Source organism: Peromyscus leucopus, chromosome 11 (assembly GCF_004664715.2).
Source record: "Peromyscus leucopus breed LL Stock chromosome 11, UCI_PerLeu_2.1, whole genome shotgun sequence".
NCBI classification, from domain to species: Eukaryota; Metazoa; Chordata; class Mammalia; order Rodentia; family Cricetidae; genus Peromyscus; species Peromyscus leucopus.
The window spans coordinates 44,988,809-45,005,232 of record NC_051072.1 but is presented as its reverse complement, the minus strand read 5'-3'; the positions used below and the strand labels follow the sequence as shown (position 1 = coordinate 45,005,232).

Below are 16,424 nucleotides of genomic sequence, written 5' to 3'. Positions count from 1 at the left end.
ATGGCAAAGGACTATTTCACAAGTAATTCTGAAGCTTTACATTAACTGCATTAATAATAGGCTACCATTCTTAACAAGTGGTTATTAAATCCAAATATATAAACAATTAAGTTAAACTAAATCCAAATATATAAACAATTAAGTTAAACTAAAACAAATAACTACATAAATACCTAAGTTCATAAAGGGACCAAAAGAGAAACTACATAATCATTACTCAGTGGTACAAAGTTATTTGGCAAATATTTCATAAATGTGTCATTCTAAAACTATAGAAAATATTTCATTTCCACTGGTGGTATAGAACAGAAATATCTAGTCCTTGGCACTACACTAAAATTGCAGTTATTAAAAAAGCATATAAAATGTACCCCTATACTCCTTGTTTAATACTTTTGTTATATAAAAGGATGATTTATACCATACTACTTGCCAACAGTAACATTAGGAAAGTTTTATATTTCAACAAATTAACCATTTTCTTTAACATGGAAGGGATTCTAAAATCAGCATTCTACTAAGCCTATAATATAAAATTAAGAGAACGGATAATGTAATATTTGAAGTCATATTCAGACAGAATATTAGTATTCTTTTTACAGTAAGTCAAGAACAGTTTTTACCTAAATATGTCTGCAAGTTAAGAACAGTTTAACTCTAGTCATGGTTTAAAATACCTGTAAAACCAGAATGTGGTTCAGTAGCAGCCTAAATCTTTCCCTCAAGTAGACTTCTAGCTTAAAGACTGAATCCACAGTTGAACGGCATTGTCTCTTTTGTGATCTGTCATAACCAAGTTTCTCCCCCCTCTGTCCCCCCCAAAACAAGGTTTCTCTGTGTAGCTTAGCTCTGTAGACCATCCTGCTGTCCTTGAACTCACAGAGATCCTCCTGCCTCTGCCTCCCAAGTGTCTGAACTAAAGATGACCAAGTTTCTTGAAATAATAAAATGACTTTTAAACTTCTACTGAACCCAGGGTAAAAGACTTTAAGTTTACATACAGCTTTCTTTCAAAAGAGTTTTCCTAACAAAATTGAGGACAATATACAGCACCACACAAGAGTATCTGAATGAATCCTCAATGGCACCTCCTTAGAATGGTCCAGCATTTCTATGGTGTCTGAATGAGACATGCCCCACATAGGCTCAGGTGTGAGGGCACTTGGTCTCTCTCTAGTCGATGATGCTATTTAGGGGAACTTTAGGGCGTGAGGTCTTGCCAAAAGAAGCATGTTATTAGGGACCAGCTTTAAGAGTTTATAGCCTTGCCTCATTTCCAATTTGCTCTCTGCTTTCTAGCTTTGGTTAGAGATGTGATCTCTCAGCTGCCTGCTGCCATGACTCTCCCTTAGGAACCATAAACACAAATAAACTTTTCCCATACATCCTGTTTGGTCATGGTATTTTATCACAGCAACAAAAAGAAGATGGCACCAGGGAGTGGGTCGCTGTAAAGAGTCTGACCAGGTTGTTCCTGGAGGACTGTGGTGAACTGTTGAAGGCTGCAGTAAAAATGAAGCAGAGACCTGGGGACAGCAGTGCTGGAAGTGCTGAGTATGGGAGAGGCCCTGCTCAAGAGCCGTTTTAGCAACTGTGCGACTGGCCATCCGATGACAGGCTGGCAAAGAATGTGGCTGCCTTCTCTGTCCTAAGAACTTGCCTGATGCTAAACTAAGTAATATCCAGCTACGGCTATGTACACCTCTTAATCCAGTATAAGGGAGGCTGAAGCAGGAGGATCTCTGTGAGTTCAAGGCTAGCCAGGGTTATGTGGTAAGATTCTATCTAAAAACAAAACAAAAGTAATGAACTAATTTCTTTGGGGCATGAAATTTCAAGATAGTATAATGTTCAGTCTCTGGCATAGTTACTATTGATTAATCTTTATACAAATCTATAATGAGAAACAACAAATATAACAAAAGAAATGAAAAATGTACTGTTTGGAGAGAATAAGAACACTTAATATTACAGACAATGCAAGTGCTAGAAAAGGGAATGTAATTGTTCTAGAGATAGCACCATTAAGGACAGTGCCCTGCTCTGCACCAGAATAACAAGAAGGGTGCCTTCAGGGCAAGACCCCACTCAGCGAGCCTTCCAACTCAGGAAAGAAACCTAAGAGGTTTTACTGCTCCCAGAAAGCAACTGCTTAACATATAAAAGATGCTACTAATGTGGAATAAGGCATCAAGGGCCCATCTCAAGCTGTCAATTTAACTTGCCAATGCCATCCATAGCATGAAAATGTAAGAGTCAGGTGGCCATGGATTCCTCCTATATAGTTTCAGAGAGCCATTGAGGACAGGCAAAGTTTGGCAAGGTTGGAGTTGCTGTGAAAGGGCCATGAGAGGCCATTTCATGAAACTTTGAAGGCAAAGTCTGGGTTGCAGTAGAAACTGTTAGACACACCAGAATCATGAGACATCTGCCAAGAGCCGATTATAGAGAGACGTATACAGAACGATGTGTGCACAGGCCACAGAGCTAGACACGCAGAACTGGACACTGGACACGAAGTTGTAGGATTTGGAGTACACTCTGCTGAGTTTTGGTCTTGCTTTGGTTCAGTATTCCCTCACTATGTCCTCAGTCCTCCCTTTTAGAATGGTATTGTATATTCCATGCCACAGTATGCTGGAAGTATACTTTTTTTTTCTTATACTTTATAGGTTGGAATGTCACAGTTAAGAGACTGTGTTGAGTCCCCAAAGAGACTTGAGACTTTTGAATTGTGTTAAGACTGTTAACGACCATGAGAATGTTAAACACTGACTGAAATGCACTCTACATTACGATATGACCATGAGCCTATGGCAGACAGGGAATGGAGCACTGCTGGATCACTAGGAGTGGGCTTGAGAATTTATAGCTTCACCCCACTGCCAGTTTGACCCCTGCTTTCTGCATATGGTTGGAGGTATGATCTCTCAGCTTCCTACTCCAGCTGCCTACTACCATGCTTCCCTAACCATTATAGACGCTCCCTCTGGAGCTGTAAGCCAAAAAAACTATTTCTTCCATAAGTTGCTTTTGGTCATGGCATTTTATCATAGCAACAGAATGTAATTAACAGGATTTCTAAGGATTAAAAAAAAAATCTTTCAATCTGAACTTCCTCATATTGGCTGTTTAAATGTTCTAACACCTTGAAATACTTATGTTTGTTCATTTCACCTAGAGATTAAGAATCTACTATATTTTGTTGTTACTTTCTCAACTAAAAAAATGCTATTTTAAAATAGAACTGTATAACCACTAATCAATCAGTTTCAAAATGGAAGAAATACATTACCTAAGTCACTTGCATAATATTTGTGAAAACACTTATGTTTGGCCCTATATTTATTATTTGTATTACTCCTATTTATTATGTAAGTAAATAATCTTATTAAATGTTCACAAACCTGATTTTGGAGTTACTATCGATAGGTGTTTGCTTCACTGGAGAACAGAGTGAGGTATCTTGACTACTATCAGTATTCAGAGAAACTGAGTCAGACATCCGAGACGGAGAAGAACAGTTGCTGTTATTCTGATTGCTATTGTGTGTGACTTCATCTGATAAAGAATCTGTATCCTTTGCATCATCTGAAACAACAACAGAATATTTAAGAGCAATAATAAATTTACTAAGAATTAATGGAAAGTTTTTGTATTGATTCTATGTACAATGTGATAAGTAAGATAATCAGAGGCATCTCTGAAAATTAAATCCTAAATATATACAAAAATTAAAGAATTTTAAAGTAGTGGTATCATTTTTTTAATGCAATCAAAGTTAAGGGTACCTAAGATTTGATTTAGCTTACTGATAAAATGATGGACAGTTTTCAAAGGCTACTTACTCATTTTGGTGAACATTCTTCCTATTTTAAGAACTCGTAATAAAAATATACTTAACCGTTTACAACCTCCCTATAGTTTATCTGGGTAACACATATGCACATGGAATTTCTTCAATTTATTTTGATAATAAAATTGAGCAATGTAATCAATACATAAACAAAATGAATGATTTTCACAGGTCAGTTCCCGTATGTCATACAAATGTTTAAAAATTTATTTTTATATTTATATCTATGTATGTATGTGCATTTGAGTAAAATATCCACAGAGGTCAGAGGTATCATTTCCCCTGGAGTGGAAGTTACAAAGTGAGCCACCGTACATGAGTGCTGGGAACCAAACATGGGTCCTCTGTATTTCTCCAACCTCAAAGAACTGCTTATAAAGTGGTAATCTCTCAGTATGTGAGGGGCTGTTTACCTAACAATGAAACAAAACAAAACAAACCAGTATTTCCATTTCACTAAGGCGTAAGTGTAAAAAGCAGTTTTGAAAACAGTCATAAAAAAGCTCTTTTTAAAAAACTCAATTCTAGGCAAATCAAGGAATTAGTATACCCAGACATAGCCATAGAGCAGCATATGAATGGAAGGTATATTTGTTTTTCTTACAAGCTTGGCTCAAATGGTCTAGTAATCCCAACCTCAAGGTACCTGAGTCTTGGTTTCTTTCTTTCTTTCTTTTATTTTTTTTTTTTTTTTTTTTTGGTTTCTTGATACAGGGTTTCTCTGTGTAGCTTTGCACCTTTCCTGGAACTCACTCTGTAGCCCAGGCTGGCCTTGAACTCACAGAGATCCGCTGGCCTCTGCCTCCCAAGTGCTGGGATTAAAGTAAAGGCTTATGCTGCCACCGCCTGGCTCAAGTCTTGGTTTCTTAATTTATAAATATACCACTAGATTGCCTTTGAAGTCCTTTTTATGGGGCTATTATGACACCCAACTGTTTAGCACAGTAGTATACCTAAGCAACTGGTAAATAAAGTATTCAATAGTTTCTAAGTATCGTTATAAAGCATCATGGTAATATCATTAGTGATATGAAGGCAACAGCCTGGATAAACACTTGGTAGAGATAATGCAAAGCTAATCAGGCACTAGTTGTAAGAGGTATGTGTGACAAGATAGGCGTTCGTTACAAATTACTTCACTTCTAAGAGTCTAATATTGTCTTATATGAAAATTAGTTGGCAAAAACTGGGGAAGAGGGCTTAATACCATTCTGGAATAGGTAAGAATAAAATAATATGCATCTAATACATATCAGGTACTATGTTATGTATTTTATGTAAAATCCTTCATCAGCCTCATTGTAATTTGTCCTGAATACATGGGATAAAATTAAGCAAACAAGGATAACATATTTAGAAGATGAGCAACAGAAATGGAATTATAATTATTGCCCTTTAATGTCCATGCCCTTACAAACACAGTCTGCATGTGGGTGGGGAGGACCTACTGATATCTTTCTTTAAAAATGGGAAATAAGAAGAACATTTTGGAATGGCAGTTTTAAATTTTGTTTTCAAAACGTTGCAATAATGTGACATTCAATAAAATTTATTCCCACAGAATGAATACATCTTATTTACGCCACCTCTAGTGCTAATGCTTCCCCTCAACGTCTAACCTTTTTTGTTATTACTAAGTGCTACAACTTTGGGTTGGTTAATCGAGGTTTCAATTAACGGGGGTCGCATCTCTGCCATTTTCATTTCTTCATCAGAAGAAAGTTCTTCAGATTCCTAGCATAAGGAAAAAGGGGGAAATAGAAACATTAAACTTTGGACTTTGTAAATGAATAAATACACCATAAAAACCGCAGGGAAAACAAAGTATATCACCACGAACATGTATGAGACTGCTTTTTAATGGTAATAGTGGACAAAAATCTGCATGACTTCACTCTTTCAAGTACAACAATAAACTACAGCAGTTATTAACAACATATTAACATATTTACAGTATCATTTTTGAAGCTATAATAGTTACTGTGTGTCAGAATTATGTGAGGTTATAGGCAGGCAAAAATGAGCAAAACACAGTCCTGTCTTTGAAAGAGTCAGTTTACAGAGTCCCTCACCAGAGTCTCTCCCTAATTGTCAAGTTTAGTCTCTTAAGTATACTTAGCTTCTAAGGTATCTTCTAGGATGGACTGCTATCAATGTGAATTTGAAAACGGGATTGTTACTGTCCATGTTTATTACAACCAATATACCACCAATTGTTCCAGATTACCTACTACTGAGTAGTGTCAGCAAAGAAAATAACTTTCTAACAACTATTAATAGAAAGATTTTGATATCATATGGTATGCATGATATCAGATCTCTTGCTGGATAATCATTCCTAGGTACTAAGATGAAACTAAAGCAAATTCTTTACATAACTTGTTCCCATGACAAAGGAAAAACCAAACAGTACTAAGGACTTTTATGTCTTTATAAGTGCCATAATAAAAGTATGAAAAGTGGAGATGGTGCTGTAATTAAGAGCACTTGCTGCTCTTACAGAGAATACAGGTTTACTTTCCATCACTCACATGGCAGCTCCAGTTCTTGGCACACAAAAATACTGTCTATTGTAATGAAATAGTTTGCCAATCTCTATTCATATCTTTAAAGATGTACTTATTTTTGTTGTGTATGCATGGGTGTTTTGCCTGTTTGTATGTCTGTGTACCATGTGTGTGCAAAACCAATGAAGGCCAGAAGAGGGTGTTGGAGCCTCTGGAACTGGAGTTTAGAGGAGTCACCATGGAGTTCCAGCTAGGCATGATCATTCACATCTATAAACCCAGCATGTAAGAGGATGATGTAGGAGTGATACCCCAAGTTTTACCAACATGGGCTGCACAGGGAGCTCCTCACCATCTGGGGCTACAAAGTGAGATCAAGTCTCAAGAAGTTTAGAGTTCCATATATGTTTAGCAATCTCATTTACACCTGAGATGTATACATTGAATAGGATATTATTCAGCCACAGGGATAAGATGCATTACTGAGAGATATCACAATGAAATTCAAGACAATATGCTAAGTGAAAGAAATTATAAAAGACCACATATTAGGCCATTAAGATGGCTCAATGGGCACTTGCCTATATTATACAATACAAAACAAAACCAAAAACCTATTAAGTGTATGATTTCATTTATTCAAAATACCAAGGACAAGCAAAGTAGGTATTAGTTGCTTAAAGTTGAGGGGGATGCAGAGCCTGAAGAGGGACAGAAGTATGAGATTTCTTTTTCTTCCTGTGGTTGTAAAAATACTCTGCTAGGAAGTGGGACTGGCTTTACAACTTTGTAAATTGTTTAAGCCACTGAATTATATGCTTTGAATCAGTAAACTGTGTAGGGTTTGATATCTCTCAATAAAACCTTTAAAAAAAGTTCTATAGCTTTTACTTATTCAATATGAGAAATTACATCTACATTCTTAGACACTAAACATGAGTAACACATTCAATGATGAATGCTTACATAAGCAAAATGATTGAGGATAGATGTAACAGCCATTTTCGGTTGTTCAGGTTTTTGTCTGTTTGGTTTTTTTTTTGTTTTGTTTTGTTTTTTTTTTTTTTTTTTTTTGCACAGTGCTAGGGATGGATTCCAGGGCTGTTCGCAAGCTAGGAAAGTGCTCTGCTACTGACCTACGTCTTTAACTTTTCATTTTGATTTTACAGAAACAAAAGCAAGGTCTGGGAAGGTAGATGAGAGATAGAACATGGACCTGTTATAGACAATGAACTTGAGCTTGATACCCATTATCACAAAAATAAAGAAATAAAAGTAATTGTAATTATTCATTTTATATAACACATCATAATCTAATTTACCTATAAGTCATTTACTCACAAGTACAAAAATTTTAAGTTTAAAGTGATATATTTCAGCAGTGTGAAATTTTTCAAGGATTGCAGTATTTTCTGTAATCATACTATTAGGCTCCTATTGTTAACATCAATAAAATATTAAATTAGAAACTCTTATGATTATGTCGTAATGAAGTCATACCTCAAACACATCATCATGGTTGACAATATGCTTCAGGTTCCCGGAGACTTTCCTGTTTGCAGTCACTGGTACATTTCCAGGACTGGCCTCAGCCTCAGGCTCACTCATCTTCTGTACAGAATTCATACACTCTTCTCTTTCATCAAGTTTGCTTTTCACTGTAGTACTTTCTGAAGCCTGAATAAAAGATAAAGACAGCAAATGCTTTATGTCTAGTTTTGTATTAAGTATTACATAAAATTTAAGCAATACATCAGCTTCCAATTCTAAAATAATATTAAAGAAAATGTGGCCAACCAGTGGTGGCACACGCCTTTAATCCCAGCACTCAGGAGGCGGAAACAGGCGGATCTCTGAGTTTGAGACCAGTCTGGTCTACAGAGTGAGTTCCAGGACAATCAGGACTGTTTCACAGAGGAACCTTTTCTTGTAAAACCAAAAGAAAAAAGTGGAAGGAAGGAAGGAAGGAGGGAGGGAGGGAGGGAGGGAGGGAGGGAGGGGAGGGGGGAGGGAGGGAGGGAGGGAGGGAGGGAGGGAGGGAGGGAAGAAATAAGGAAGGAAGGAAGGATGGATGAAGGGTGAACATGTAAATTAGAATCACAGATAAAATGTTTATTTGGAGGGCAGATTGCCCATAGGGAGCCATGATTATATTGAAATACATAATTTAGCAAAAGTTACTTTTCCTCTAGAAGACTGGTGTCAAGTGAGTCAGTTAATAAATTATTTTTGCCTTCTGTGAAATTCACAGTGACTCTAATGACATCACAAAACTTTTATTTGGGGGGTGGTCAGCACTGAGAAAATTCTGAAACGTTCCAAGGAAATGTCAAATGTCTGCAATAGCAATTAATTGAAAATCAGAATAAAGTGGACCAATATAATCAAACTAGGAGGGAAGAGTATTTCCAGAATAGCTCTCTGACAATCATTATATCTTATTATTTGTTCAGGTAATGACTCTCTAAAGGCTTTCTTGACACAATCCGGATAAACTAGACATTCTGTAGTGAGAGAACCAGAAGATGAGGAACTGGGGAATTCAAAAAGTTAATTTACAGTTTAGTCATCTGAGAATAAAACTACAAATTAAATTAATATATAATTCAGATCATCGCATCAATTGTCTCAATTTTGAGGTAACCTCAAATATTTTACATCATTACTTGGAATTGAGTTTCTAACCTTGACACCCATATCCTTATTTACAACTTGCTGATCTTCATGCTTCATATCTCTCCCAGATTCATCATTCGTCTCTTCATCTTTTAATCTATGTACAATGGTTTGAACAGTCTTGACCATGTTCTTAAGCTCATCTGGGTATGGTGTTGGATATCTCTTTAAGTTCCCCTCCTAGAGAAATAGAGAAACACTAAGTATTAGTATTTCTAACACGAATCTCAGAACTAAATGTATAACCCACCTGAAGTTCATGCTCAGCTCACAGGAACAGTGAAGAGATTATGGATTTATAGAAATTCTGTTTTCCCTTATATTTATTCAGTTGTTTGGTTTGGTTTTCTCTTTCTCTCAGTGCTGGGGATCAAACTCTGGGCCTTTACATGATAGACAAGAGCTCCACCACTGAGTTGTATTTCTTCTCAAAATGTACCTTTTAATGGCACTTCTGAAATGCTCTGCAATGCTCTCAAATTTTTTATAGGTGAAACAATTTGGTTTAGTAAGTGCTTTGAGGGTACGCAATGAACCCAGTCCTTCTTTGTAGCCACAAACAGCACACTGTAGGTATACAGCACACACTTCAGTCAGCACATCCGGGGAAAAAATGACAGACTCACCCTGGGGGGCGTCTCTCTTTCATCTTTGTCCTCATCACATTCAAATGCCACTTGGGCCCTCTGCTTCCTCTGTTCTTCCCACAATGCAGGATTAAAACTTTCATTATCCGATATGAACATGACTAAGGAAAGTAGAAGAAAAGCTACTATATTTTACAATAATCACAGAAAACTATTATTTACTCATAACCTGCATTATAAAAACCAGTCAGTGGCAGTTAAAACTGGTCTAGGATAACAGCAACAAATTCCAGGGATTGGTTTTAACAGGCTTTGGTTTTAAGATTTCTTTACCACAACCACTGCAACTTTTATTTCCCAGAAGTCAATTAGGTTTTTGTTACTAGAAGGATTCATGAAGTTGCTAATTTAAACACTACAAATACATAGGTTTTGTGTAGGACCCTACAAATTTTAAGATAGCAAGGCTACCACATCTTCCAATTTTAGAATTCTTTTTAACATTAATAGTCCAATAAGCATGGAGGAAGAAAAGAGTTCAATGGCAGAGTAAGTTATTTTGCTAAAAAAATAAAATGAGCTGGAGCGATGGCTCAGCTGTCAAGAGCACTGGCTGTTCTTCCAGAGGACCCAGGTTCAATTCCCAGCACCCACATGGCAGCTCACAACTGTATGTAACTCCTGTCCCTGGATCTGACTTTCTCACATAGATATTCAGGCAGAATACTACCAATGTATGTAAAATAAATTTAAAAATGAATTACTTTGGTGATATCTTTGTATTATGCATTATAAACAATATCAATTACACTACATAAATAAAAATACACTTTCCACATAAAAATGTAAGGAAAATTTACATTTAACACAAACTCAATCTTTCTCTACTCAATCAGATATAATGTTAAAACTTCAAAGACATATATAGGTTTTCTGGAATAGCTTAAAATAATTCTTTCAAGCTGGGTATGGTACTCACACCTTTAATCCCAACACTTGAGAAACAGAGGCAGGTGGATCTCTGTGAATTCCAGGACAGCCTGGGCTGTTATATACAGAAACTGAACCAACCAACCAACAAGATTCATTCAACAATTATACAAAAGTTATACAATGCAAAACAAAGTCAAGACTTTTGCCCATAAAAAATGTTGAATCTTACTCAAAACACACACACACACACACACACACACACACACACACACACACACACGCACGCACGCACATGCACACAAAATACCAAACAAACAAACAAACAAAAAAACCATCCACCCACACAACAACAACAAAAACCAAAAAACTAACCCTGGAGATCTTCAATCACCCAAATATGGCCAATGTAAATATGTGTGCAAAATAGCATAATACTCAAAATTCCAAATTATGACTTATACCAAATCCTTGTTTGGGTTTTCTTTGTTAATTACATGTTCATATTAAAAATGCCACAAAACAAATAGGAACAATAGGAACGACATTGTGTGTGTATGTCGTTTTATTTCTTGTAATGTGTTTTGTTTTAAAGACTGGGCCCCCAATTCAGTATGTAGCTGAGGATGACCTTAATTCCTGATCCTCCCATCTCTACTCCCCAAGTGCCGAGATTACAGGCTGGTGATTTAATGCAGGGTTTCTTGTATGCTAGACAAGCATTCTACAACGGAGTCACATCCCCAGACCACTGAGTGCTAGTTTTAAAACAGGGTCTCATAATACAGCCTGTGCTGGTCTCTCTAACTTGCAATGCCCTGCTTTGGTTTTCTGAGTACTAGAATTATACATATGTTTTTATTTTCTTGACTCAGTTCAAGATTTTTATTTTAACTGTTTTGGTGAGTTGTTCAGTATTTATTTAACAGATTATTTCTGTTTAAACAAATGTGGAATATGGTTCAAATTGTTGAAATCTCCATGGTATCATTAGAAAGGTAAGAGATGTACTTTAGTTGGCACAATGACCCCCGAGTTCAATCTCTAGATTGAATGGGCCCATATGCCAGGCAGAGTAGCACTATGCCTGCAATCAAAGCACTGGGAAGGAGAGGCAAAACATCAGACATTCAAGCTCACTCTCATACACAGAGCGGGTTGGATGTCAACCAGGTCTACGGAAGACCCTGGCCCAGAAGACAAAAAGTGGCAGCTGCAGCAAGGCAGTTTTCAACAGTCTATTTTTATGATTCATGTAAATAACTCATTTAGGTTTGGTAGTAATTTTTTAAAACTTCTACTGTCATTAGAGTGTGTGTGTGTGTGTGTGTGTGAAGGCAATTTTGTGGGTTATTTCCCTGCTTCCACCTTTACATGGATTCTGAGGATGAAGCTTTGATTACCATGCTTGGCAAGTACTTTGACTCACTGAGCCATGCTGACAGCCCTTGAGGAGCAACTGCAATCACCAGCCAGACTCAAAATGCTTAAGAGTTAGAGCAATTTTATACAAGAATGTATTCAGTATCCCAGAGTTTGTAACTCTGACCATGGCTCTCATTCTCAATAGCTACTGGTTAATTACATTTCTAAGTATTTTGAATAAATCCCTTACCTTTGAAGGTTCAGGGTACCAGGTAATAGATTTCCTACCCTTACTTACTTCAGAGTCTAACAAATCTGAATGCTGAGGCACACTCATTCAACACTCTAGTATCTGACTACAGGTCTTCTTTTTCAAGACTTGCCATATCCTGAATAATGCACATGTCTGATGATGCCACCCTACTCTATAATTTTATAGTTCCTAGACATCTTCAATCCCAATGGGAATCTTCATGTCCACTGAGGGATTCATAGCCATGCCCATACTCACAGCGTTCCCACCTTTGTCACTGTGCCCTCCTTCTAAACAGTAAGTCACAGCCTGATTGTTGGCAAATGCTCGGGTATTTAGCCATCTTTCTTTTCCAACCTGCAAACCCACTCTAGGTTTTACTTCCTTCTTTAATGAAGTTTCCATTTCATGATACACAACCACTTCCTTCAAATGTCCTTTCTCAACCATCAGAAGCAAATTTCTTTCACATTACTTTTACCTTCACAGCACTGGGAGTACAGTGCTTGCTTCCCATTGGCAAGGTCCTAGGTCTAATCACCAGCACACAAAACAGACAGACAGAAAAGATAAATGGGCAAATTCTACTTGTGGTACTAATAGAGCAGTATGGAAAAACGATAGGAAATATTTGAATATGTAACAAAACATTTGCTTATCTGTTCTTATTCATCAGAACTTGTCTCAATTTTTCATTTTTCCTTATTTCTAAGGATTTATGAAGACAGGAAACAGTACTAAGTATTGATCTCAATATGAAATGTTTCCCAGAGGCTCACATTCTGGTACTATTTTGGGATCTGTGGAAACCTTAGGGCTGGGGTTGTGCTGGAGGAAGCATGCCTCTAAGGGTAACACCAGGTTCCCAACCTCTTCCTCTGCTTGACGCCTTGACAGGAACTGCTCTGGATCTACTCCATCTTCTTACTAAGACCAAATGAGACCTCTGAAGCTATGAACTAAGAGTAATCTTTTTTCCGTTGTGTCTCCTGTTCTGGGGTGCTAACAATGTAAAACCTTGATTAGTACAGTAAGAAGGTGGGAGTCCCGTAACTACTATCAGCTACACAATATGGTCAAGTAACTATCCTTTTGGTAGTAAAGAATGTTAGTATAGTACTCAAAACATTTCTAAGGAAAGACATGAAATGACTTTTTAGTTCAGAGAAGAAAACATTTAATGTTCTATTCCTAGACTGACATACTAGTTCAGTAACGGGCCATATAATAAAATATTTCTACTGCTAGCACTTAAGCATGGTCAGAGAGTATGTAAGGAACTGGCTGGCTCAAATGGAACTGCTCAAGTCATTTACAGATGAGGACATGGAAACTTACCTACTTAAGTTGCCAGGACATATTTTATTTTTATTTTATGTGCATGTATTTTTTACCTGCATGTATGTCTGTGTACTACATGCATGCTTGGGCCCACAGAGTCCAGAAGAGGACATCAGATACCCTATAACTGGAGATACAGACAATTTTAAGCTGCCAACTGGGTGCTGAGAATAGGATCTGGGTCCTCAGGAAGAATAGAAAATGCTCTTAACCACTGAGCAACCTCTCCAGCCCCCTCATAGAATAGTTTATGTGTTAAGACTAATGATGAATTTACACTTTTCTTTAATGTTATATATTGAGTTAATCTTTAAGTAACTTCAGACTATAGATATTTTTACCGTCTTCAGAAAGATGCATGCATACATACATAAAAAGACATTTTAAGTTAATTTTTAAAATGTCACACACACACATACACACCACCAACAACAACAACATATACTAAAAATAATTTGGTCCTGTCTTCACAAAATAATCCACAAGTACACACTAGTGGCCATAATTAAAGAATATATTCTCTCTTGCTGGGCAAAACACAGGAAATAATTTAGTAGTGACTATAGATTATAGATTGTAGCTTAATAGATGACCTTCATCTAGTGTGTGGACTCCAAAGGTATTATATACAATAGAACAAACCATATCCTAGTACTTCTAATCACACAATGCTTCACAAGCATTCCTAACATTTAGTAAAGTGTGATTTGAAGTAGCGCTACAATTAATAACATTATCAATGTAACTTAAATAAAGAAAACACACAATACATTTCCACACCTCTAAATTCAACTCATAGATGTTACTTATCCAACTATTTTCTGAAAACTTTCTGATCAATTTTCCAAACTCCCAATGAAGTAATAAAAAGTTTTGGAGCTAAAAATTCTCTTGGCACTTGATTAAGGGGAAGGGGAGGAGGAAGTCTTCAATACCTACCATCTTCAGTCCTTGGTTGCTGAGGGAACATGTAGTTAGTAAGCACCGTTTTCTGAGCCTCTGAATCAGTTTCTTTTTGAAGAGGTATCAGAGGTTTGGACTAAGGAAAAAAATGGTTAATTTTCAATAAACCTAAAGGAAATATATATCTAACGATCCCTACGAATAACCACCCACCAATTTAAAAAGCATCAAGGTGCAGGTTACAAAAACAAATTTGTATATATACAAAATAGCACTTTGAACATTCATTTGAAACCACAAAGAAATCTAAAAAATGAAATTTAAATTTTAATAAAATGCAAATTCAATATAATTACCACCGCAATGATTATAAAATATTTCAATGTGCTAAGAATATCTATGAATTATTTACTACACAGTGATTTTACTAATGTTATAAAACCTTTTCCTATTTTATGTTATTTTGCTGATTCTAGTATTTCCTTTTGCAAAAATGCTTTTAAGGGAAAAAACATTTAGAAGGTTTTAACTAGCTATCTAAACATTTATTCCAGTTAGTTGCTAGATAGATAGTGCTTAAAAGTAATTAGTAAGTTGAAAACCGCTTCTCTCCTATCTCCATCAATGGCACCAACAAGACACTTGCGGGAGCCCCCAGGTATTTTAGACTGCCTTCTTTTCTTAGTATCTTTGTTCTAATGGTTAACACATAGTAATCAAACTCCTTCCTAATACAACTAACTCTTATTATCAATATCCTCACCTAAAAGTCTACCATTAAGAGTCCTAAATGACTCCAGGTAGGCAGGGGCCTGGTCTTCTCTTGTATATTACCTTTCAGTTCATTCTTAGGACAAACTCTTGGGAAAACCGAATTCCATCCTGAAATCTTACTCCCAAATATTTAAAATTTTGTGACCTTCCCCTGGTTAAAAACTAAACTGTCCTATATTCTCAAATATTCTGACCATTTTACTTGACTTCCTCAAATAATAGAATAAATTGATACTCTTTCCTAAAATCTCAGCTAGAGGCTGAGTCTTTCTTCACATTGTTTTCCAGAGTAAGGACCCAGATGACAGTATTTACAATGCTCTGAGAGCCCACCCTGGTCTATCTTCAAATATAAACTGCCCCTCCTGCACATCATCCTGGGTTCTAATTCAATCTTATTATCCACCAAGCCCCTCAACTCCAGGTGGAGCACAACTAATTAAAAGTGATGGTGCATGCCTTTAATCCCAGCATTTGTGAGGTAGAGCCAGGTAGATCTCTGTGAGTTCAGGCCAGCCTGGGCTACAGAGTGAGTTCCAGGAAAGTTGCAAAGCTACACAGAGAAATCCTGTCTCGAAAAACCAAAAGTTCCAAAATATTCCAAAATCTGAAAACACTGAGCACTGACATGATTGTCACAGTAGAACAAGACACATTTGACCTCAAGAGAAAGTTAATGCTAAAAATACAAAAAATTAATTTTTAAATGCTACATGAAATTATTTTCAGGATATGTTAAGAAATATGTGAAACATTAATAAGGTTTATATTTAGATTTTTATTACTATTTCATTATTAAATTGTGAATATTAAAAGAAAAATTTGGGAGGTAGAGGCAGGTGGATCTCTGTGAGTTTGAGGCCAGGCTGGTCTAAAGAGCAAGTTCCAGGACAGCCAGGGCTACACAGAGAAACCCTGTCTCAAAAAACCAAAACAACAACAGCAAAAATAAAATCCAAAAATCTCCAAAATATCTTCTCCCAGGCATATCAGATAAGGGATATTCAATCTGCACACCCACCTCTCTTCCATAAAATATTTCCACAGTCATGGGTAATTCAACAGATAAATAACATGGATACACTTTTGACCCACTAGTTTCTTAGTATGTGAAGAAGCAGCCCCCTTTAAATGGCAATATCAAGATGGGGAAACTTACAGATACAACTGAACCAAGCCAGTGGGAACTCATGAACTATGGACTGACAGCTGTGTAGCCTGCATGGGACTGG

The 16,424-nt window shown here is 36.6% G+C and overlaps 1 protein-coding gene across 9 annotated transcripts in view; it reads right to left on the bottom strand.

Moving 5' to 3' along the window:
• The window catches only part of Erbin (erbb2 interacting protein), a 108,594-nt gene that overhangs the window by 19,375 nt on the left and 72,795 nt on the right, over window positions 1–16,424 (bottom strand). For all 9 annotated transcript variants that reach the window (XM_028883748.2, XM_028883792.2, XM_028883777.2 and 6 more), the window contains 6 exons: window positions 14,455–14,554; window positions 9,666–9,787; window positions 9,049–9,219; window positions 7,864–8,040; window positions 5,476–5,590; window positions 3,408–3,591 (listed from right to left, as the gene is read on the bottom strand). In XM_028883748.2, coding sequence (XP_028739581.1) covers window positions 3,408–3,591; window positions 5,476–5,590; window positions 7,864–8,040; window positions 9,049–9,219; window positions 9,666–9,787; window positions 14,455–14,554 — 869 coding nt within the window. The remainder of the gene's footprint in view (window positions 1–3,407; window positions 3,592–5,475; window positions 5,591–7,863; window positions 8,041–9,048; window positions 9,220–9,665; window positions 9,788–14,454; window positions 14,555–16,424) is intronic.